Source organism: Montipora capricornis, chromosome 3 (assembly GCF_036669925.1).
Source record: "Montipora capricornis isolate CH-2021 chromosome 3, ASM3666992v2, whole genome shotgun sequence".
Classification (NCBI taxonomy): domain Eukaryota; kingdom Metazoa; phylum Cnidaria; class Anthozoa; order Scleractinia; family Acroporidae; genus Montipora; species Montipora capricornis.
In genome coordinates, this window is record NC_090885.1 from 3,792,801 (window position 1) to 3,816,094 (window position 23,294).

Consider the following 23,294-nt stretch of genomic DNA (forward strand, 5'->3'; position numbering starts at 1 on the left):
TCCGTATATTCGAGATGGTCGCTTGATAACAATTTATGCCATTCAACGTCACGTTAGATCGTCACCCAACAAGTGACCAACCTCGTTCCCAGGGCTTTTCCTCCGAAAGGAGGGCGGGCGCTCACCCTCCCCTCAGCGCAAAAGGTTGACCGGTGTAGAGACCAACAACCTTTTGGAGTTGGACTGTCTTCTCTCCTTTATTCTTTCAGTTGCCTTTCTTATTTGGTGTAAAGGGAGACCTTCCACGGTAAACCTTTGTTGCTGCCATTTTAATTGAAGTGGAAGTCGTTTGGATAAAGGCCATGGGTCACTTGAGTGGGAAGCGAATCAGAAACAGCCGGAAACATGACTGAGTCTCTATGTCGCGGACGGTGTGATATTTCGTACATTAAACGAGGCTGGCGTTCCCATCTGCCGACACGTCCAACGAGGATAAAGTTTTTCGATACAATTATTCACCAAATAAAAGTTAAGAATTGTTCACTGCTGGTTTCTTGTTTAACTCCTACCCCTAAACATCGATGTCATGAAAGCCAGATAAATGGAAGCACAAATTATAAGGATACGGTACGAAGTCTTTTGTACTTTTTAATGTATAAATATCTTACAGAATGAGTAAGATTTATTTTATGTACACGTTAGCAACTTCCTGCAAGTTTAAATGGCCTTGCCTTTCACTAAACGTTATGAATTCTCAAACTTGTAAAACCATGCTCATTTGTTTCAGGTTTTATGTTCTTTATCTCCGATGGTGTGTAAGATAGTCGAAAATTAAAAAAAAAAAATGGTATCACATTGTCTCTGATGGACTGCATATTCCTCTGTAACAAAAATTGAGACAACCAGATCCAAAATCTCGTGAACCTGGTTCGCGGAAGATTTTCATCTTTGATCTACAGAGAATTTTACTTTGTAGTTAAGATTTGTGAAGTATCGCAGTAGAAAATGACCACTTGGAGTATTTTCTACTTGAAAGTAATTGCCAAAATCAGTCTTCTCCACGTGGTTATCAAGACAGAGAAATAGTAATTCACGTTCCCGTAGTAATAACTTCAAAAAGACCAGTAAGACTACTGTTATTGTGGAAACTTATCGTTTGTGAAAAAAATGCGGCGCATTCCGAAATATTTTTGCTTCGATCAAAACGTATTCTTGAAACTTGACAACCCATTCGCGCCTATGGAATATAGCTTCTTTGAAACATTTGTATCTGGCTTTCCATTGCTTGCTCTTGTTGTATTTTATTTTAAAGATTTAAATCTCTATGAGAACGCGATAGCCGGGCCTCTCCTTTCAAATCAGGAGCATTCCTTTTGAAGTGTTCTTTTAAGATGCTTGGAAGTTCTTCGCTTCCTCGTTTTGACTTTTTGTATTCTTTTTCGATATCCACCGCTCTCTTCTTGATTTGGCTTTTTATGCTTGCAACTTTGTCTTGGAAAACAGGGATATCTAAAATGGCGGCAATTGCCTCTTTTGCTTGTTGGCTGACGGCTTGATGGGTTTTCTTGTAATCTTCCACTTCTTGACGTATGGACTGAGCAAGTTCTAAAAACGACAAAAGTTAAGCGGGTTTAACTCAGATTTTTAATTCAGAGTATTCTTTTGTGTATTTGGCGTAATTAGGTCGAAAATCAGGGTTGCCACTCATCAGTAACAAAAATTTCCGTAACTTTATCCCTGACCTTCAATTAGTAGAATAATCACATTTGCTTCAGCTTCTTTTGAAGGCCATCAATATTTTTCTCTTTGTTTTCGATCTCTTTGCGCTTTTCACGGGATTTTGTGCGCAAAATCTTGTGAACTGTTCACCAAAAATAAAATTCCCTGACTTTTCACCGACTTTGATAATATAAGATTTTTCCTGACTTTTTACAAAATTCCCTGACTTTACCCTGACCTTGAAAAATGTTTGCTTTTTCCTGATGTTTCCCTGACCATGGCAACCCTGAAAATAGCTGCCTGAAGTGTCGCAGCGCTCACGAGTGAAATATGTTAAAAGATTATTGCATCAAGATTTTGTCATTTACGGAATAAGAGTTCGACCCATTGTTTGCTTTCTTTTGTTTCCGATATGACAATAAACCAAATTTAATTTTCATTCTTCTTTGTTCAGGACAATTCAGGAGACGGAAGTGCTGTTTCTACTTTTCAGGCCAAGAAAAATGTACAACTTGTGATTTAAAACCAGCTTTGATGCCGTTTGCCTATAATGCATAGCGCGTGCGACCTTCTAATCTGTTGGATGAAATAGCAAGTGGCTTGAACCTAGGAGTCATATCAAAATTATCATTTCAGCACGAAGACAGATGGTGACCGCACTGTATCATATAATTATTGTAATGCAGTTTGCGCCATAGAAATATTCAATTATTATTGTTATCATCTTTAATATCGTTATCTCTTACCGTTGACTTTCTTAACAACGGTCTGTCGAACTGTTTCCCTAAGCTTGCCCTTTATTTGATCTTTCTGTCCTGCTGGTACAGCCATTTGCTGGCTTACATCTTGCTTTAACTGGTGCACAACTTGCTGTAGATTTGCTAAAGTCTTCTTCGCTTCATAAATGTCCAATACCAGAGACATTACATTCTCGGCTCCTACGATAAAGAGGTATTAGTATTATCATTTATCAAGCCTCAAAGAGAACGTTAATAAAACCAAAAATCACCGCTGGGCATCTAATAATTTGAGCCACGGTCTTCATGCGCTTTGCAAAGGTTTCAAATATTCAAATAATTTTCTTTCATTATAAACACCCAGATTCTTTGTTTTAGACTCATGAACGCTCGAAGACATATTATCTCATTAATTGTTCCAAGAGCATAGTTTTCCAGCGATATACGCAAATTCACAAAGTCCCATTGCGACGTAATTCCCCCCTAAAACGGAAGACCTGTTTATGATAAACAATGCAGTTAGTTCATTTTAGTAACGAAATTCTACCTCGTTCCACGTGGTCCTTCATCTCCTTGAGTTTTATATCGTCCAAAATAGCGCTTTGTCTCTAAAAAAAGAAGCACATGAATTTTGTTATGTTTGCTCCAAGTGTTTGTTGTTTATACTAACACAAACCTGTTTTGCATATAAGTTGTGAGTGAAAACGTATCGCTAAGTTATCTGAAGTCTCACAGTGTTTGCAAGTCTCGCAGTCATTAAAGGTCCACCTTCAACCGAGAGGCTTTTTGACCGTTTGTTTTTGTTATGGGATTCGCATAGCTTATCGTAGCGATCTAATTGGATGAATTTCAGCTTTAGCGGGATTTTTAGATATGAAAATTTTTTCGCGACACGCAATGCCTGTCGGTTGAAGGTGGGTCTTTAACCAATCAGCTCACAGAAATTATACGATCAAATGCCAATCATGTTTTGACATGACTCTCAAAAGAACTTCCTCTCAGGTTGTGGAAACGGATGCCACCAACAACAGTCCATCTAAGGAATACATTCACCCGGCCGGAAGGGGATCACAGTTTTGATTACGAGCATGAAAATGAGTACATCTGAGTGTTAGAGTGTTTTTTAACAACAGCCGCGTCCTTATAACACTATCTTAATGGTTTTCAAGGATGGATTGTTCTATTTCAAGGATCATTAGCAGTAATCCTGCCGACGAGTTGATTTCTACTAAACTTGCAGACCCTTTAGATTCCCAGGGTATTTTGGAAACCCACACACCTTGCTGCGAAGAACAGGATCGGTCCTGGTTATTGACAAGAATTTGATGAACAAGTCAGATTTTCTAAAGCAGGCAAAAGTGATTTAAAAACGGACTGAATCTTGTAATCAAATCCAAATCTTAAGGTGGCTATTACAGGCCCTTAAAGCTGAAAGAAAAAAAACTCTACTGGTAGCATAAACTCATTAACATTTAATTTAGTTAAGTGTTGGTCCATTGTTTTTTGGGCCTCTCCCCTACCTTGCCTTTTACCTTTAATCGTTCTTTTGGCTTATCCTCTTCATCTAACTCCTTAGTCAAGGGCAGGTCTCTGCGGTGTCGCGATAAAGGAAGCTTTTTGTGCACTTGTCTGACTACTCGTGAAGAACCTGTGACACAACGCCATCATCACAGGGATTATACAATATAATTACAGAACAATAGAATAAAAATGACAGGTTTTTTTATTAACCTAAAAACTTGCCAATGCTTAATTTTATTACGTGATCCTTTCTCTGACATCTTGTTCAAAGAAATTAAAAGAGTTCAAGAAAGGAGCAGCTTAATAAGGGGAACTCAGTGCTGGAACAAAGAATTTCCTTACGTTGTTTGAAATAGTACACTTATGAAGGCAGATGAAACTTTTTAAAAAGAACATTAAGGTGGTCAGACACGAGGGATCATGTTGCAGGGACATGTTGCAGCGACAAAAAAACTTTTGAAGTGCACATTGAGGCGACATGTAGCAGGGACGAAATCACAACATGTGCACACACGTGAAAATGTTGCGGGTACATGTTTCAGGGATACTTTGCAGCGACATGCCCCCTCGTGTGAACTGATACGTAATAACTGTGCAACACCAATTTGGGGGTGATTTTGTCCCCGCGACTTGTCCCATGACGTTCAGCGAGGACAAAATTACTTCCAAGTTGGTGTTGCACAGTTACAAAAGTATCAGTTCACACGAGGGAGCATGTCGCTGCAACATATCCCTGAAACATGTACCCGCAACATTTTCATGTGTGTGCACATGTTGTGATTTTGTCCCTACTACATGGTTCGCTTCACGACTCTTATGCATGTCGCCTCAGTGTGTACTCTACACACCTTTTAGTCGCTGTAACATGTCGCAGCACCATGTCTCTGCAACATGACCCCTCGCCCTCGTGTCTGCCTACCTTTAGTGTTAAAGATCTCAATATTTATTAACAAGTCAACAGTCAACCAGTTCTTTATTAGAAGACTCAGTAGCTTTCTACCAGTACTGAATGATCTCCAAAGTTTTCTTTCATTTGTTGGTATAAATCCTTACTTATCGAGTGATATCAAATTCTATTCAACGACCTACCGGTCCCTTCTTCAGCTTCGTCGTCAGGTTTGTCCGCAGACTCCTCACTTTCGTATGAACCACTCACACCGGAATCTTCTGCTTCTTCGGATATGTCTGACGTGTTCTCAATGTCAGATTGAGAGGAAGATTCAGTTTCCTCTGAGTCAGGATCATTAACTTTCTCAGAATCTCCAGGTTCTTCCATGGCCACTCTATTGTCCAGCGTCACTGGCTCAGCAGCTTCGGTTATCCCTTCGGGATGCTCGGCATCACCCGACGAAGCGCCTTCCAACTTGGTCGTATCGTCTTCGGTATCGCCTTCACGCACTGGAATATCGTTACGTTTTGACACTTCCTCAACTGGAGAAGCTCTCAAAGCCATTTTCTTTGGTCCATCAAAGTTTTCTTCCCATGGATCGCTAACCTCTCGACGTTTTCGAGCATGCGCCTTCAGCTGTTCATTCTTTGACTTTTCAACAAACTCACCATCACCAGATTCGTCAATAACCATACGTCGGTATTCAAACTTTTCTTTGTCGTTTGATTCTGTAGTGACAAAAATTTCGTGACTTCAAAATATTATTCAATGGTCATTCCAACACCTCTACTACACACAAGCACTCTATAGAGTGTTTTCACTCACGTGATCAGTAACCTTGTTTTTCCACCCAAACAAAAGAAAACGTTGGCGTGATAATAGAGCTCAATTCCCGGTGGATTAGTTGGGGTTGAGTATACCAACACGGCCGCCGTTCCATTGTTTGGGAACACCGACATGGCCGCTGTGACGTCACTTGAAAATACTCTATACCAGAGCATCGATGTAATATACGTCTTCTAGCCCACGTGTCTCTAGCAAAAATGAGCTCCCAGTCGACCACGATCGGCAACGATAAGCTACTAAAACACCAGTATGTGTCGAACATAACGTGTTTTGTTACCTGATGATCCAGATTCATCTTCATCACTAACATCTCGATAATTTCTGTCATAGCCACCCACATCACTCAAGTAAGCAACAAGGAGATCCCGTCCATCACCCTCAGCGTCTCGCTTCACTGTCCTCTTGTTTTCAATGGGAGATTTACTGCTATCCATGAGTTTCTCGGCAGCTTCGATTTAAGACAAGAAAATGAATGTTTCGTAACGCTATGCTTTTTATAAGGCTGATTTGAAGGCATAGAGCCAATGGTTAATGGAACTCTCACAACGGAGGAGGTCATTCTTGAAACCGCAGTTTGAGCATTGCTCGTGAGATATGATTTGCACGAATTGAAGATGCCTCAGTTAGAGTTATGGATAAGATTATTAAAAGGAAGTAGAATATCAAATTTTAACTGCGTGGGCAATAACTGAGATTCGTGGAATTTAAGAAGCCGAATTTCTTTAAAATTGACTTATTTTACTAAAAGATTTTACTACTTTACACACCAGTGAGTGAGCTGATAGCATCATCACTTTGAATCTGGAGCTCCTCATCTGGTGTTCGCTTGGATTTCGCATGGCGTGGATCTGGAACAAGACATTTTAAAACCTCTCTTTGGTTTATGGTAAAACAACAATTATAGTTACACTATGCGAAGAATAATTATTAATTTTTCCATTATTTTTCCTTTTCGGGAGTTTCCCCTTTCTCAAAGGTTTATTAACCTCAGACGTGTACCCACATTACAATGTACTTTGCCAACTATGAATACAATCTGAAAAAAGTGAGTGAAAACGAAAAAAACTGGCGGTTTTCTTTACAAAGAAACAAACAGACAGCATTGTCATTAATTCTTTTTTCTACTCTTTTACCCTTCAAAAACGTGACTTAGAAGTACTAAATTCAAAGTTGTGAACACACATTTCTTAACATTTTTAGAAAAGCCGGAAAACTAAGAATACTAAAAAGCTAAAGGACGTCCAAGTTTCGAAGCTATACTAACGCCAATATCAAGTAAAAAAAATAGTAGCATAAAGTCTGTAAATACTTAAAGCACCATAAAATATGATAATACAGTAATGACGTAATGTTTTAAAGTGCCCCTGTGACCAAAAAATCAATTCTTATTTTTCTTTGGATTTCTAAACTATGTTAACTAAACACTAAGCGACCAAAGTTTTTTTCCTTCAGTCCTTATTCTTTGACGTTGTCGATGGTTGAAGGAGGTTGTTAAAAATGCTGCGTAAGAGAAAGTTCAGAGAATTTTAAAACTGCGCATGCCGATGAAGAAAAAGCACTGTTGGGAAAATCCGCTCCAAAATCAACACGAAATGTCAAAAAATGTTCCTTCAAATATTTTTGCACAGTTGCAAAATGCAAGGCTGAACAAACAAGCAGAGAACGAAAAGGATGGGTTCGACGTGGACAAGACAAAATCTTAAGTCTACATACGAACATTGTTAACATGACGGGAGAGTCGTTGAATTTCTTGGTTGACAAAATTTGTTGAAGAAGTTGGAAGGAGAATGGGTAAAAGTATTCCCCCAGAAGTTTGTGTAATGGCTGAAATTTTGATGAAAATGATTGGGACTATTTCATAAAGTTCACAAGTGATCTTTATGTAAATAGCACTAGTGATGATCGTTTCATTTGAGAATAAGCGATAATTGCATTGTTTGTACATTCAGCCCCACACTCCCCTGGGACTGAAATCAAAGACGCCGCCAGGCTTTTTAGAATTATCATACATTACCAGGTATAAAGGTTCCTACACGTGACGTTCTATCGATGTTTTGATAAGCTGTTGGCCTCATGCATTTTTAATGAAATTTTGAAAACTATGATCATACATAACAATAAAAGTTAAACAAAAACGATTGGCGAGCCTTTTCAGCGTTTAGAGAAAACGAAGTACTCACGTGGCAACAATTTCTTGGCAGCTAAGGATTAAACGAAAAATTATTAAACATGTATTAGCATGGTTTCTCTTAGATACGTCAATTATTTAAATGAGAAAGTTGTTGATTAGGGCCCAGGCAAAAGCCTCCAACATTTGCTTCAACATCCGTTCGATTTGTTGAACGATGTTGACTGCTGACGGTTTCAACACATCACCAACATTTGATTCAATAAAGCTTCACCTGAGGCCTGATATTTAGTCCCAGGCGGCAGCCGTGGTTGTTGCTATGGATAGGGACATGGATACGTCATTGAGAGACTGATTTGTGCGCATGTGCATACCCAACAATGTTGAAAGAGGGGACAAAGGATTTAACTTCATTCGACATTCGCGATAACAAAAGAAATGTTGAATGGTTGTTGAAGTAAAGTTTAAGGTAATTCCTTAGTATTGCATTGCGCATCCCTACTGCGCACGATTTTCGGGTCATTAGCACGCGCACATGGGCACGTGCGCATACAAAACGTAAGAGATTTCGCTCAAACTAAACCCGATCGCGAAATAAATGCTCCTTTTCTCTCAAACGAGCACGGTGACCCCCGATTTCTTTTTTCAGGTATTTGCTAAGAACAGTCTAATAAAGAACATATTTGAAGAAGAAAAAAGGTTTGATAGTAGAACATGAATTATTTTTGGAAAACAGTTCCGTACTGGGTGTATTTTACCCAAGGCGAGGACTTCAAGCTAACCACGGAACTGTCCCAAAAAGTGCACTATTCCCACAACCAGGGAATCAGAGACGGCGTAAATGAAGCAATACTGCTTATGTAAATAAAAGAAACTTTATTTTCAAAATAAAATTTTGTGTCTTTGAAGTAACCAAGACTTAATTCTGTATGAAGGTAATTCGAATTTTGAACGCGAAAACATTAAAAATACCTCATTTTAAGAGCCTGCTGACGCGTAAACAAGCACGGTGATCCCATTTTTTTATTGCATGTTTTTTAATGTTAATATCATGAATGTTAATTATGCCAAGTTTCCAAAAAGTTTGATAGTAGAACAATTTCAAGGGAATTACGTTAAACGCTTTTAAACTCACTCAACATTGATTCAACCTCGATTCGACATCTTTAAACACGCTTGAAAGGGGGAGGGGGGGGGGGACGTTTTCACCATCGCTGTTCAACAAAATCGAAAGGATGTTGAAGCAAATGTTGAAGTCGTTTTCCAGGGCCTTTCGACAATGAAGCATATCACTGAAAACTATTCAATGAATTAACAAATTAAAAAACTTCATTTTTCCTTCTTACCTTTCAATGCTGCTTCCGCGGCTAAAACAACATAGAAAATAAAGTTAATGAATTGACGAAAGTTAGTGGTGTACCGATCATCGATTATAGTCGATCATTGATCCAAAATCTTTAAGCGACGCAACAATCGATTATGGATGATGACAATCGATTATAGCGGACAAATGCGATAATACTACGTTTCACACATTTTTAATGTTTTCCAAAACTCGGCGAAATACGTTCTCGCCAGGCTAGGTTTTGCATTTTTTTATTTGTTTCACATTTGATACTGCGTATTTCAAACAGAAAAAAAACTTACCTTAATGGTTCTCTTATAAATTATTTTAAATTAATAGTTGGCCTTAAAATACATTTTAACTTACTGCGATCACAAAGGTAACAAGAGTAGATGAAAGCAAAACAGATATAAAGAACTTGCGAAGATCAAGTTGGTTTCGGTGGTCCTCTCCTCGTTGTGTAGTTTTCATGGGTAAAGACTTGTTTCCATATCTCAAAGTGCCCTTGGACGTGATGGGCCTGGGGTGGCGGTAGGGGATGAAGGGTACAATAGCTGAAACAACCCAAACCTTTCCAACAATGCTAATCTTAGGCCTAAACAATATGCTTTCGATAATGTTTAGGCCTAAGGTTAGCATTTTAAATTTTGTATGGGTTTGGGTTGTTTCAGTTTTGTTGTTCCAGACCCCTCACGTCCAAGGGCACTATGAGATAGGGAAACAAGTCTTTACCGTTTTCATGTTGTCCACAACAAACATGGCGGCATTTTTTTTTTTTTTTTTATCAATAGATTTTCTGATTATAAACGACGATCGATCGGTTGGGTCAATCCTATTATTTCAGATCGATAATAAAATCCCAGCCGATTCCCATCACTAACGAAAGTTATACGTCGCTGATATGGGCATTTACTCATTAGAAATTCAGGGTGCTCCTACCAGAAATCGAGGCTATGACACTAATGGCGTTTGCAAACATTGAGCTACGGGATGCTCGTACGAAAGACGTACACCGTCAAACTAGGTTTAGCAGACGATCGTGCTTCCATAATATTGTTAAGTTTGTAGAGAGAACATTAAAACGGTATGGTAAAAAAGCTAGTATATTCACCTTTCATCAAATGATTGGCAACCTCAGCTGAGAAAGAGAAAAGAGCAAATTTGTTATTTAATGCCGGAATTTGCAAAATTTCAAAACTACTTGTCGATAGATCATTAAGAGTTCGAGGTACAATTTACGTTGAACACCAACTTGAATGACAACAAGTGACTAGATGCCCACAAATGGCAATTCAGATTTAATTTGTAAATTGAACCGAATGAAAATCGTACTTACTGTGCTCCGGAACTGTTCAGGTGTGCGTTAAAAAAGAGAGAAAAAAGATGGCTGTGTTAGTTCTAAGTAAAGCAATATGCTTCTCTCATCGAAAAAAGAAATAGTATTGTTTGAACCTACTTTCGCTCAAGTGTTGTAGGTCATAGCTTCGAAAAATGCCCAAAATACCAAAAAAGTGTTCATTAGAAAGATTAGAAATGTTAAATAACAAACCTCTGCAAATATAGGCAAGCGCAATAAAGGAAAGTGATCACCTCACATGGAATATTGTGAACATCTAACAGCGCACAATGTTGCGGTCAATTAACAAGATATATCTTCTTGCTACATCTATTTATTTTTCATGTAAGTTGTAATTAAGAAATTGAAAAAGGACAGAAAAAGTTTTTGTATCACTATTTGAAATTTTATGGTCCTCTCCATTTCACGTATTCTAGCAACAAGCCTTCTATGTGATCTGCAAACCCTTATGGGAAGATAATAACAATAAGATGCAAACTTCTTACTATCTTTCTCTTCCTCTTCCTCATCTGAGTTCCCTGATCCGCTCTCTCCTTTATCATCTTCTTTGTCACTCTCACTAGAGTCGTGTCTTTCACCGTCTGGCAAAGATAAAACCAAAAGGATAGTACGCGCGTTATAGGATTGGCCGATTAAGCGGACCGTTCAGCGTAACTTCAAGGATATATGATTCAAAACTTAAACTAAGTTTTCTAGGGCCAAACTGTAGGATACGACGCCTTATTTTATCCAGTTTAATTTAGGATATCGCGTTAGCCGTTCTATTTTTGCCGTAAATTGGAACAAACCGAGGGCTTAACTTCCTTAGAACTAGGTTGGGCGACTCCATGCAGAGTCCCAAAACAGTAACTCTTCGGTGAGCTCAAGCACGGAACACTCTCTAAGGGAAGACCTCGTAAAAGGTGGAAGGACTGTATTAATTTTTGGTCTTGACAGCCAGTCCTTGTATCAATCAGCCCGGGATCACAGATCCTGACGAGCTAAGAATGAGCTTCGTGCAGTAAAACAAAACTGCGAGGACGGATATGCTGTACACCAGGGGCCTTTTTCTCGAAAGTCGGACCCGAAAAGCCATTTGTGAAACTGCCAAACGCTTGTTTTTGAAAGCCGATCTTTTAACATGTTTTCAACGCAACAAAAAGAAAAATGACTGTGAAGTTTGACGACTTAAATCCTCTCCGTTCTTGAGATACAAAGGGAATTGCGACGCCCGAAAATAGCCCGTAAAGTTCGGCACTTTCGCGAAACGGGCCCCAGAACCGAAACCAGAAGAAGCAGGAGAAAAGAGATAGCTCTGAGACAAGTTTCTCATCGTCAGTAATGATAGGGACCATAACTAAGCAGAACTAAGTTAGTAACAAGTATTTACACTCTGAGTTAAGTATTATTAGCAATGAAACCTCTCGCCGGCAACCGAAAATACATATGAACGTATGCCAATGCTTGCAAATATCCGATCTTGTTTATGACAATAAAATACAACCTACAAAAGGTAACAATTTGCCCAGTTTTATCCTAAACGAAATCCTATTAAAAATTGCGTTAGTGATGGCATCTTGAGAAACAAAATTCAATCGTTCTCAATGAGGGCTCCTCCTCTGAATTTCATTTTGTGAACTTAGATTAATACTTACCGATAGAAAAAATTGAATTGTGCCAAAAAGCTCCACAATTGCGAGTTTTGTCTCCAAAACACAGACTTGAGCATTCACCGTCATCAACCTGACCGTATTTCCCGTACTTATTTCCGCAGAAACACAAGTACCCATACTGTAACCCAGCATAATTGAATCCGGCTAGTTTACATTTCCCTACACACCATTCGGGCGTCATTTCATACTTGGTAAATTGTCTTGGAAGATCACGACCAGGCTTTCGATCCCTGAAGCATCCAACATAAGCTGAGGAAGATATAAGGAGATAAAGAACTGGGTCATTTTGTATTTAAACTAAACAGACCAGCAAATTCTGAGTATAGCTTAAAGGAGTAAAGAGTTATGTTTTGAAGGACTCGCTTCACTCACTAAGAAAGACAAATCTTCCCGAGGGGCCTAAGAAATTAAGCAGGATAGAAAGACAAAAATACACAGAAACAAAGAGATACAAAATGGACTTTTGCTGGGCATTTTCAATCAGAAAAAGAATGCAGGAGCCTTAACTACGAAACGGAGATTATGGCCGAGAAGAAGTTCAAACTCTCACCACAACTGTTCAAAACAAAGAAGCTTGTATTATGTGGCTTTCTGTTTTTAATTTCAAAATCATCTTTGATCAAGAAAATGAGTGACTTCAAATTATCTATAATTACTTTGCATTGCCAGTACAGTGATCTTTCTATCAAAAGTGACCTATCAGATTTTGAGAGGATAAAAAATGCCCAAAATGTCATACTGATGATAACTTCAGCGATGTACGCACTTCGTGATTCAGTCGAGAGGATCTCATCTTGTTGTTTACGGCTGCTTTGTACTTTGACTTTAGGAACAGCATCCAACTCTTTCTGGGTAACGACGATTGAACGATGATGATGAGTGAGACCTTAAAACAAGAACGGCAAAAATAAACAGAACTTGTTGGGTTATCAAATTTAAGAAGCGGTTGAAATTTGACAGAGACTTGACTCTCTAGAATTCAAATCATTTATGCGAATTTGCTTCCCTTAACTTTACTGTCTAAACTACACTTTTTTGCAACCTACTATGGCACATTATAGTTCACCACTAAATTTTCTCCGATTCTTAGTGGTTTAAATTTAGCACGTGACGCGATAGTGTGCGTCCGCGGAGGGACACTGTCAGCCCATATTGCCCGTCCGAGGAAAGTACCCGGATAGATAGGATTCGTCCGCTGAAAATACCTCTGTAAACAAGCGGCCTTATGGAAAATAAACAATCGAAAGTGTATTAAGAGGGTTTTTGTTTGTTTTCTTTTTCAAATTTTACATTGGTTGACACGACTTTCGTCTAACAAAGTTGAAAATAATTCAACATGATTTTTGAGCTGGCGCGTGGAAGAAAATTTAGTAGTGAACAATAAAGACAATAGAGTGTTTATGTCTTGGAACTATCGGTCTGATAGTTGCCCCTTGGAAATTTGATGTTCTTAAAACTAGCATATTTGCCCTCGAAGCTTCGCTTCTCGGGCAAATATTTGTTTTAAGAACATCAAATTTCCGCGGGGCAACTATCAGCCGATAGTTCCTCGACAGAAACACTCTATTGTTTAAATAGAAGTAAATACTTCAGTCAATCACAATGTAGGATTGGTGAAAATAAGCTTATAGGTTTTTTCCACATATTCTTTGGGTTTGCAATCGGTTCTTACTTCCGTTTCTGTTTCCTTCAGGAATATTCACCTTGCTTTGGCGTATGCAAAACGTACCACCATGATCTATGTCGCTAAGTAACGTACCATCACGAAGCAGTGTATTCTTGAACACAGGCATGCTTTGAAGGTAATTGTTAGTTATTGCATCCGCAAGTCGCCTCAGTGCTTTATCCTCTGGCTGTATGAAGTGTAGTTCGAAATTGGCAGCTACTTTCATGTCCTCTTCGCTTTAAAAGGAACAAATACATCAAATATTAAATTAGGCATTATCAAGTATGAGGCACAACGTACGATGATACGTTTTACATTGATACATGTAAGCATGCACAAAGATATTGAAACTTGCAAGTTGTTCTTCGAGTCTCCTGCCAACTACATTGCACTGGTCGTTACCTTAAGCTCGTCACTTTGACATTCTTGAAATTTGGGTCGAGAGAATAAACATCTTTTATCTGCAGTTAGATAAAGATTAAAACACGTTAATTGTGGTAAACTCTTCGGCCAGGATTGTTAAATTTTGCAGATGCTAAAATACAGTGAAGTAAGCTAGTCTTAGTGTAGCAGTTTCTTCTTCTTTTCCGGCTTAATGAGCTGTTACTTTAGGTGAAATCGTCCTAAGAACGTTGGGTGGGACTCTCACACACACAAACTCGATTATTTCCTATTTGCGTTTGAAGTTCTAAACTTACCGCTTTTTCCACTTCGGTTGTGAAGATCTTGTATTTTGTTGTAGATGGACGTCTGTAGTCCCCATCCCAATTCTGTTTGAATCTTAGCGAGGCCTTTATCTCGTTATGTTCATCTGTTGACAGAATACAAAGAATGGTTTTTGAGGGTTTTAATCGTGCCAAAACTATTGTTTATGTTTTTGGATAAGGTGTTCTCTGTCGAGTTATAGGCCATGGCGGAGAACCCCCTCCTAGATTTGTATTGTACCTCACATTATAGAAAGCCAAATGCATTGATCGTTTCAGTTCATTTTAAACATTTCTCGGAGCTCTGAGTGCTTTATTGCGATCAGAACTGTTTAAAATGACATGATGTCACCTCTTTCGTCCAAAATATATATATAAATTTTTTTTTGGACGACTGACGTCAGGTTTGTTAGACAAATGACGCTGATTTTTTTCAATAATAAGAAACCATGATGATGAATGAATGTGACCTGTATGAGCTAAAATGAAGCTTGCTCCCCAGACTGAATTCATTCCTGTTTCCTTTATACAAAATTAGACATCATAAAAGGGGTAAATAGTTACTTGTGGGCCAATCAAGAAAGACTTGGCATCGAGGTTGGCTGTAATCCTTGCAGTCATTAGGCATAGGATCGTAAAACGGCGCGAGCACTGGGGCAGGAAGTTGTGGATGCTGGGACTGAGCCTGAGGAGCGGCCAAGCCTGAAACCGTCACACTGTACGGGATCTGAGGCGACTGACCGGCCTGAGGCAGGGGTGGTTGAGGCACCTGAGGCATGGCAAGTGGCTGCTGAGAGGCAGCCATTGGTATTTGGCTGGGTACCATAGGAGCCACTGGAATCTGGGCTTGAGGACCAGTAGTGATTTTGACTGGATCCATAATGATAGTTCCACCTGGAGTCTGCAACCAAAACGGGTTTATAATATATATACTTTATGTGTATAGTACCATTATTTAACCAATGTTCTCGTAGCTAATTGCATTCATAATAACAAATTTATTCAAGTATTTATTTTTTACTTTTATTTATTTTTTGCCACAGAAAGAAGAAATTAAAATACAAATATGAACAATCAAAAAAGAGAAGATGGAAAGAAAAATTATTGAATTACATTGGTGGCGAGGAGGCCTAAAAGAAACTACTAAGCTTATGTAAATTAGTATACAAAAATTTTGGTTTATCAACGGAGTTGATAATGTAAATTGACCACCGTACAGAGATTCTAAAAATGTAAATTAGGCCTCCCTAATAGCAGTGGTTTAGCAAAACAGCACTAATTGGGGACACTAACGAAATTAACTCAAATCAAATTAAATCAAATTTTGACAGAACCCAAAAACTCGACCCACATATGATGCCGAGTCTGGGAATCGGGAACCCAGGCCACATTGGTGGGGGGCGAGTGCTCTCACCACTGCGCATGCGCCATCCCTGCTCCCGCAGTTCAAGCATCGCGAAGCTTTATATCTTTGCTTATCTAGTATAAAAAGCACAATCTTTGACTTTCTTTTACACTGGAGACGGAAAGGAGCATTAAACCGAACTGAAGTGAATAATCCGCTCAACGCTAGTCGGTGAAATCAAGGACCAATATTAAACTTTTTTAAAATTATTCACCGGCACATAAGAAAATCTTAACGGGTTTTTCACGCATAAAGCTTTCTATCTATCGCTTGATCACAAGCAGCCAGGAAGCTTTACACATCTACTTTCTGTTCCTGAAGTTTGAAATCATGAAACGAGACGTGACGACGTCTGTCATTTTGGTGTGCAGATCATAAAAGCCAAAGCAATTTGAGAATTTAAAGAACTTGTGAAACGGTTTACTATTGTTTTGGACACCAATGTCACCGACTGACCACATACTGGCAAACTAGAAATTCTCTCATTCACCACGTACTGTCTATCCTCGCTTGGAAACTCACACACATCTCGGAAAATTGTACACATTACATAGCGCCATATTCAAAGAACAATAAAAAGGACAGAAAACACACGGCACCTGAATCGTATATGGACCAGATGCTTTGGATGGTTTTGGTGCTGAAGGAGCCTGTTTATCTTGTTCTTTCTGTTTTTTTGGCTTATCAGATTGCGACTTTGACTGATCACATGTACGTCCCACACATCCTTCCTGCACAGGAGATGGTTTCGCGGGGAGTGATGGAAAAACAGCTGGACTTGCATACTGCTGTGTCTGGGTAAAATCAGCAAACATTTGACTTGGTTGTGCCTGCATTTGTCCCATATTAGGATATTGTTGGCTTTGTCCATAAACTGGTTGCTGTGGATACATACTGAAGGGTTGGGAGGGAGCGGCCTGTTCGATAACAGGAGGGTCGCAGATGATCTTGCATTCCGTGTTTCCCAACTGAAGAGTGAAACATTTCCTCTCGCAGTTTCCTTGCGTTTGCAATGTATTGTTGTTTCCTGCATTTGCCGAAAGCGTAAAAAAGAAAGCAAAGCGCTTTCGTTAGTAAGCGTTCGCTTTTCCATAGGCAACATCGCAAATTGAATCAGAATCGGGGCAAAATCAGCCGAGTTAACGGGGTAAAGTAAGTAGGCAATTTTACAGGAAAAGGAGTGCGCGATCGTGATGTGGGGCAACTTAAATTGACGTATATTGCATTTGTTTCCAATTTCACTAGGAAACCGATGAGACTTACCTTCATCTTGTTGCTGAGACTGTTGCAGCTGTGTTTGCTTCTTTTGCCCTGAAAAAGAACGAATGAGAGCGAAACATTCTTCAAACGAAAAAGTTTGGTGTGTTCCTCTGCACATGTGACTCACCATCATAGAACATTTTTGTCAAGGACTGTTCAACATCCAAGATGTGAGAAAGAGACTGGGTAAATTTGTCTGGCTGCAAACAACAAATGAAAGATAGTTCAAAAGTAAAGTTACTGTATCATAGGGCGAACAGTAGTAGAGAATTAGTAGAGTGTTAGCAGCAGTTGGGGCAAGGCATCAAGATACGCACCGGTTGACTCATAAGCCACTCAATGAACTGTTGAACTCTTCCTTCCAATCCCTGTAAAAATAAAAGAGCAAGATGAGTTCGTCATTTCTCAGGAGACAATCAAAATAGCTGCGATATGAGTTAATCGATGTGCAGTGAAGTATGCCGATGATTCTGCAGCTGGCTGACAATTTTGCTTACCGGTTTCAAACTTCTTGTTTCTTCAAGCTTTTCTTCGCCACCATCGTCGGGAGAGTTGATTGCATTGAACAGATTTTCAAGCTCTGTTGGGAAAAAAAAAGTGGCAAAAATAACCAACTGACAGACCTGACTATGATGAGAGAGGTGATCTTCGCAATTACACAATTTAAGCAATTGTTTATAGACACTCGAAAAATTCAGGTAGCTTCAACAGGATTCGAACCCATGACCTCTGCGATGCCGGTGCAACGCTCTACCAACTGGGCTATGACGCCACTCATTTAAGAGCAGGTCAATTTGGTGGGCTCATATGTTCCCGGGAAGGACTCTATGAATGAAATGAAATGAAATGAAATGAATGTATAATTAAAGTGCGAGTATAACTAAGTGCGAGGATCACTTCTCTCATCGTCTGTAACCCACACTTCAAATATACATTCATTTCATTTCATTCAGACCTGACAATGATTTCTTTACTCCCAAGCAAGAAACGTATGACTCACCTCGTTAAGCAGCTGAATTGAAGTGAAAATACCGACATTAACAACAACAACAACTTTATTTTACCCAATTTACCAAACAGGATATTTACTGAATTTAATACAAGAATTAATAACAGAACAATTTGGCTCCCTAATTATAAAACAAGCTTGGGCAGCCAAGGAATATGTGATTTTGTAAAAGGCACGTACCTTGCCTGTCAGCATCTGATATCTTGGAATCCCCTTTCCAGTCATCTCTAATTATATAACCTACAGAAAAACAAGATCTATTAAATCTATAATTAACAAACTTATGAATAAGGTCATAAATAAATAAATCGATCTTTCCACCGAATTGGGAGGACTATGTAAGCGGGGATGTACACTGCTTTGTAAGCTGGAAAACCGAGGGCATGTTCCCGAAGTGGTCTTCGCATGCAATCCGAAGAGACATGCTGCCTCAGTAAATACATCTCAAATGATGAAAGTCCTTTTTTAAAATAAAATCAAGTACAATGCGATTGCCAGAATGGAACAATGATTTATGTCTTTAAAGTAAGGTTGTTAAAATATCTACGTTGCTGGATGCGTTTAGGGAGAAAGGTTTCCGTCTTGGTGGCCAGCAAGGAACCAAAGAAAGATGTAGTCTTAAATAAAGTGGACTCCCGAAGCTTTACTCGAATATCTTTTAGGACGATGATTTACATGCCTAAAATTTAGTACCTGTGTTATCTGCTCCTTCGTCAAATGACCTCTTCTTTTCTGAAATATAAGTAGTGTGAATGAGTTCCCTGCGGGCTTGCTGCGGGTTACGTCCCTGGCTCGATGGGTTTACCCAGGACTTAACTTACAAGTTTAGAAAAGTGTACACATGACCATCAAGCCAAGTCAAGTCAAGTCAATTTATATTTCAACTCACAAATATTACAGAGAATCATAACTTCAGGGAAGGCCAGACGCAAGCCAATAAGATCAGTCCATCGCTTCCCAAGACGTACAAGCCTGGGATTTTCCCGCTTAAGCCTCTCACGAATTCCATCGCATCTGACAGAACAGCCCCGCCGAAACTAGGCAAGCTCGTAAGAGTTATGCTAACGGCGATGCAACTATCATAATCAGCTTCACCGACATACCCATTCCCTCCAGGCTTTTTTCAACATTTTCTCAAATACACCTGTAATTGCATCCAATATTTGTGAAACACGGACCTCAGAATCATGACTGATGGAATACGATTTTACGTATATACCTTGTTTTCGCTCCGCAGATCGAGTTAGAAGGGCTTGAAAGAAAGCATCTACGACAGAAAACAACAACAACAACACTTTATTTTTACCTCATATCTTAAATTTCTGCTACGTAAAAAAAATAAAACAAACTTAGTTAGGAAAGATATTCGCTCTATGAAAAGTCTGGCCAGAGTGCCAGGTTTACGAGAAATACTACCCATGGATGCGGCAGTTAGGAAACTTACTTTTACCCCGGTGGCCCGGTTTCGACTTGTGGTAGGGGAAGCTTTTTATCTGGCCATGGTACACAGGAAACCTTCCCAACAACGCTAGTATAATGCATGGTTACTAGATAAATTGAACGACAAGTACTAACTCTAACCCAGTAATCATGGACGACCAATCAATGTTTAAAGGACAAATTTTGAAACATTGTTTCGTGTGCCTTTCAGATCATGATGAAGCTTTAATTGGAGGCCAAAGTAAAGAGAAAGGAGGGAAAATGAATGCCGCGAACTAAGGTTACTGTAATTTATTCATGCTCTTTCGCTTTGTGATACATAACAAGCAATAGTTGTTCTCTCCTCCAGTATCGCCCAGTCTTTCGTTTCCGGTGGTACAAACTAAACAGCTTGGCTTGCCATTTAATTTCTTTGTTCCTCTTAATAGTCTTCTCACTTTAAAAATAGAAAACTGATTACCTTCTTCGGCAGCTCGTTTGGTCCTTCTGTTGATCACTAAAGCAATAAGAAATAGAAGTTAATATCTGGGGATCACTTCAACTTCAACACCAACGAAAGAAGTAGAGAAATGGATTGTTTAAGGTGACTCTATGGACAAAGACTCAATGATTTGTGATGAAGTGGATAAATGTTGACCCCGGTTGACGAAACTAAGAGATGATTTTCTCGATGATCACTCGAAGATACTCGGAAACGAGTCCACGAGCGACTCGCGACCTCCCGATCTAGTGCTGATGCTCTATCACTGAAATAGTCGAAATGCTGCATTCTCGCTATATTGTAGCGAAGTGGATGACAAATGTTAAATAACCCAGGTTAGTGAAATAAAGAGATGATTTTTTTTTCGATGATGACTCGGGAATACCACGCTGGAAAAAGCTCCTTTGCAATACACAAGGGGTACTTTTAATTACTGGACTCTTGGAGCTCAGTGGACCCTACCCAGCTCAGTGACAAATCACCCGAACTGGTAATCGAAAGGTCGTGGGTTCGGCTCCCGCAAAAGGAGAACTCGGATTTTTTCCGAGTATCTCCGGGTTATCATCGAAGAATCGTTCTCTCAATGGAAATCACTTTGTAATTGAGTGTTTTCGCTGATGTGACCAGCAGCCATATTTGCATACTAAAACAAAAGGTATGTGAATTTTTCTTAAAAAAGAGTATTTTATTCCTCCAACATGGCCGTCGTGACGTCATGTGAAAGCACTGTAAAGCGACAGTTCGGTGAGCGGAACACAAGGAGATAATTATATAATGAGTGTATTGTTGCAACAACTTAGAATTACATAACCGCAGTTCAATTGATATGAAAATCTCATATTGCAACATCATTCCAGCAAACACCCACACCTTTACCCGTATTGCCATTCCGAATGGGTCTCATCTGCCACAGCCAATTCTCTTCTAGCCGAGCTGTCACCAGCACACCATTCAAATGCTTTAGTATTAGCTATGGTCGACACTGAACGACAAAGGTCTCTTACTTCTAACTTCGATCAAAATATTCATGATGCATGCGCATTACCGGGCTCTGTGGATCTTTTTTTCGCCTTGTGGGCTGGTTTCTCCAGTGGATCTTCGTCTTCTTCTACATCTCCCCGAGCAACTCTGATCAATTCTTTATCAGACTCATCAACCACCTTTGATTTTTCGTCTTCTGTCAAAGGAACAAAATGGTAAATAATGCGTTCTTGATGGAGTGTTATTCAACTGACATTATGAGTGAAATGAGGGAGTGGTCAAGTATGTTACCGAAAATAGAAAACTTTTCCTCTCGGCACTTGCTCCAGGAAGGCGGGGTGAACAGAAATAACTATCGGGAAAATGTGAACAAGAGAAAATATGGATCGATTTCTAGAACATATTTTTTATTGACTCAACATAGCTACAATCCTGGTCAAAAGTTGTTGGGATATCTTTGTTTTTACGCACCAAAAAATGCTCGTAAGAAGAATTGGCTTATAATACGAAAGACTTTGCTTGCTCCTCCCGCCCCCCAAATCAATGTTAAAACAAACGGTAGCTTTTCTGAATGTTCTCTCAGATTGCAATCAACATTAAAAAGGGAAGGGGGGAAGGGGGGACTGTATGATAGATGGTCTAAGACATGTTTATTTTCGCACGTGTCCCAAGACTTGTTGCAGTGGCCATCTCGAAAGCATTTGCTACTATGGCCACTACGCACTTTTCCACTATTTCTCACTCATGTATAATTAGTCTTTTTCCTTCTAGGATTCTTTTAATTGTTACGTCCATTATGTATTTTCTGAAGTACAAAGATAAATTCGGCGTACTGAGGTCCGAAAACAACTGGAGAGAGAAAGTTTACTACTTTCACTAAAGGTACAAGGCCACCACTGCCTGTTCTCGTTCTAAATGGTTAAAAGACCTTTCATAACCACAGTTTCTTCAAAGCTCAGCGGCGCTTCTATCGGTGAACGATGAAATGGATAATTATCAATTAAGGGGAAAACTTTGAAGCATGTCAATGGTTTGATTATACGCTTAATGCGCTTGAGTGACTTTACATGCATTTGTCAAGACAACTTACTCGTTTGGACAAGAGAGCGTCATCTCCTGAGAGGAAAGAGTTCATTATTGTAATGCATTTAAGCTGAAATGAAATCCTAGTCCAAAAAAATAAAGATCTCATTTCCAAAAACAAATGGTATTTTGTTTGTGGAAATGAACGTCATTGTTTTTGATAACCATGCTTGCCACTCAAGAAAATAACTACTTTAAATTAAATGCGAGTTACTTCAGAGGAACCAAGAGTGTAAATACATGATAAAGATAATGAAGACTGTAGGCTTATTGAATGGCTATTGGGCGAAAGGACAACTGAAAAATCAGAGCCCTAAGCAGAATTCGAATTCGTACGGCCTCACACCCATCGGATGCTCTCAGTACCCATTGAGCTATAACAACTCCTGGGGAGGTTAGTTATTAAAGGGATAACGTGTCCCGCTTGTCTGCGGCTCTACAATAATGAAGACGTCTTTAAGTTAACTGGAGAATCGTAACGACCTTAGAGCGTAGCTCAACTGAAATGAAGGTTCAGTATTGATGCACAGATCGGAAGCGTTGACTGGTGGCCAAAAGTGTTAAGTGTCAACATATCTAAAACAGACAAAGTTATGGAAGCATATCAGCAATAACATCGCAACCATACGAGCTAATGCTTGGCGCTTGCTATAACTTATCTTCATGATCTCGAAGGTTTTTGTGGCCAGTCAATGGATTCTCTGGACAGACTCACATAACCCTAACTCAGGCTTTGCGAAAGTTTTGTTCCGTGTAAAAGGTTACGGGATCAAAGTTAATTAAACTATTTTTAACTTACGTTTGGATGGCCGAGAGAACACTACTGCACAAAGGGTAACAAAAAGTACCAAGATCCTCATAGTGCTTAAGGGAAATTTATCTCCCAAATTTCCCAGGTTCTACATCCAAGTTTCCGACATGAAAACTTCTGTTCCTTCCTGATACCAGCGAATCACACTCTACGCTCTGATTGGTTCAATAGAGGATAAAATAAATATGATTTTCAATATTCATGGCACCACCCCGTGTTTTAGCAGGTAGGCTTCTAGGATTGGTAAATTCGCATGAGGTAATGAGCGCAGCACGCGAAAATGACGACACTTTTCAGTTATTTTATGGATTCACTTCCAC

General features: G+C 39.3%; 1 protein-coding gene and 1 long non-coding RNA gene across 2 annotated transcripts in view; one reads left to right on the forward strand and one right to left on the reverse strand.

The window, feature by feature from the left end:
- Positions 1 to 1,217, forward strand: part of LOC138041972 (uncharacterized) — a 5,801-nt gene extending 4,584 nt beyond the window's left edge. Inside the window, exon 4 of the long non-coding RNA XR_011130907.1 lies at positions 210 to 1,217. This is a non-coding gene — a long non-coding RNA (uncharacterized lncRNA). The remainder of the gene's footprint in view (positions 1 to 209) is intronic.
- LOC138041968 (uncharacterized) lies at positions 575 to 23,113 on the reverse strand. Its single transcript, XM_068887673.1, has 29 exons — positions 22,963 to 23,113; positions 21,145 to 21,276; positions 20,079 to 20,114; positions 19,398 to 19,445; positions 18,872 to 18,910; positions 18,359 to 18,418; positions 17,667 to 17,749; positions 17,487 to 17,537; positions 17,297 to 17,369; positions 17,173 to 17,220; positions 16,509 to 16,936; positions 15,069 to 15,405; positions 14,499 to 14,611; positions 14,203 to 14,261; positions 13,894 to 14,036; positions 12,901 to 13,020; positions 12,117 to 12,383; positions 10,968 to 11,063; positions 10,462 to 10,473; positions 10,237 to 10,263; positions 9,127 to 9,147; positions 7,833 to 7,853; positions 6,420 to 6,500; positions 5,930 to 6,100; positions 5,007 to 5,534; positions 3,917 to 4,044; positions 2,944 to 3,004; positions 2,406 to 2,597; positions 575 to 1,545 (listed from the first exon to the last, which is right to left on the reverse strand). Exons 1-29 carry the CDS (start codon positions 23,021 to 23,023, stop codon positions 1,247 to 1,249), a joined length of 3,735 nt encoding a protein of 1,244 aa, XP_068743774.1. The 5' UTR covers positions 23,024 to 23,113; the 3' UTR covers positions 575 to 1,246.
- Between the last annotated feature and the right edge of the window lie 181 nt (positions 23,114 to 23,294).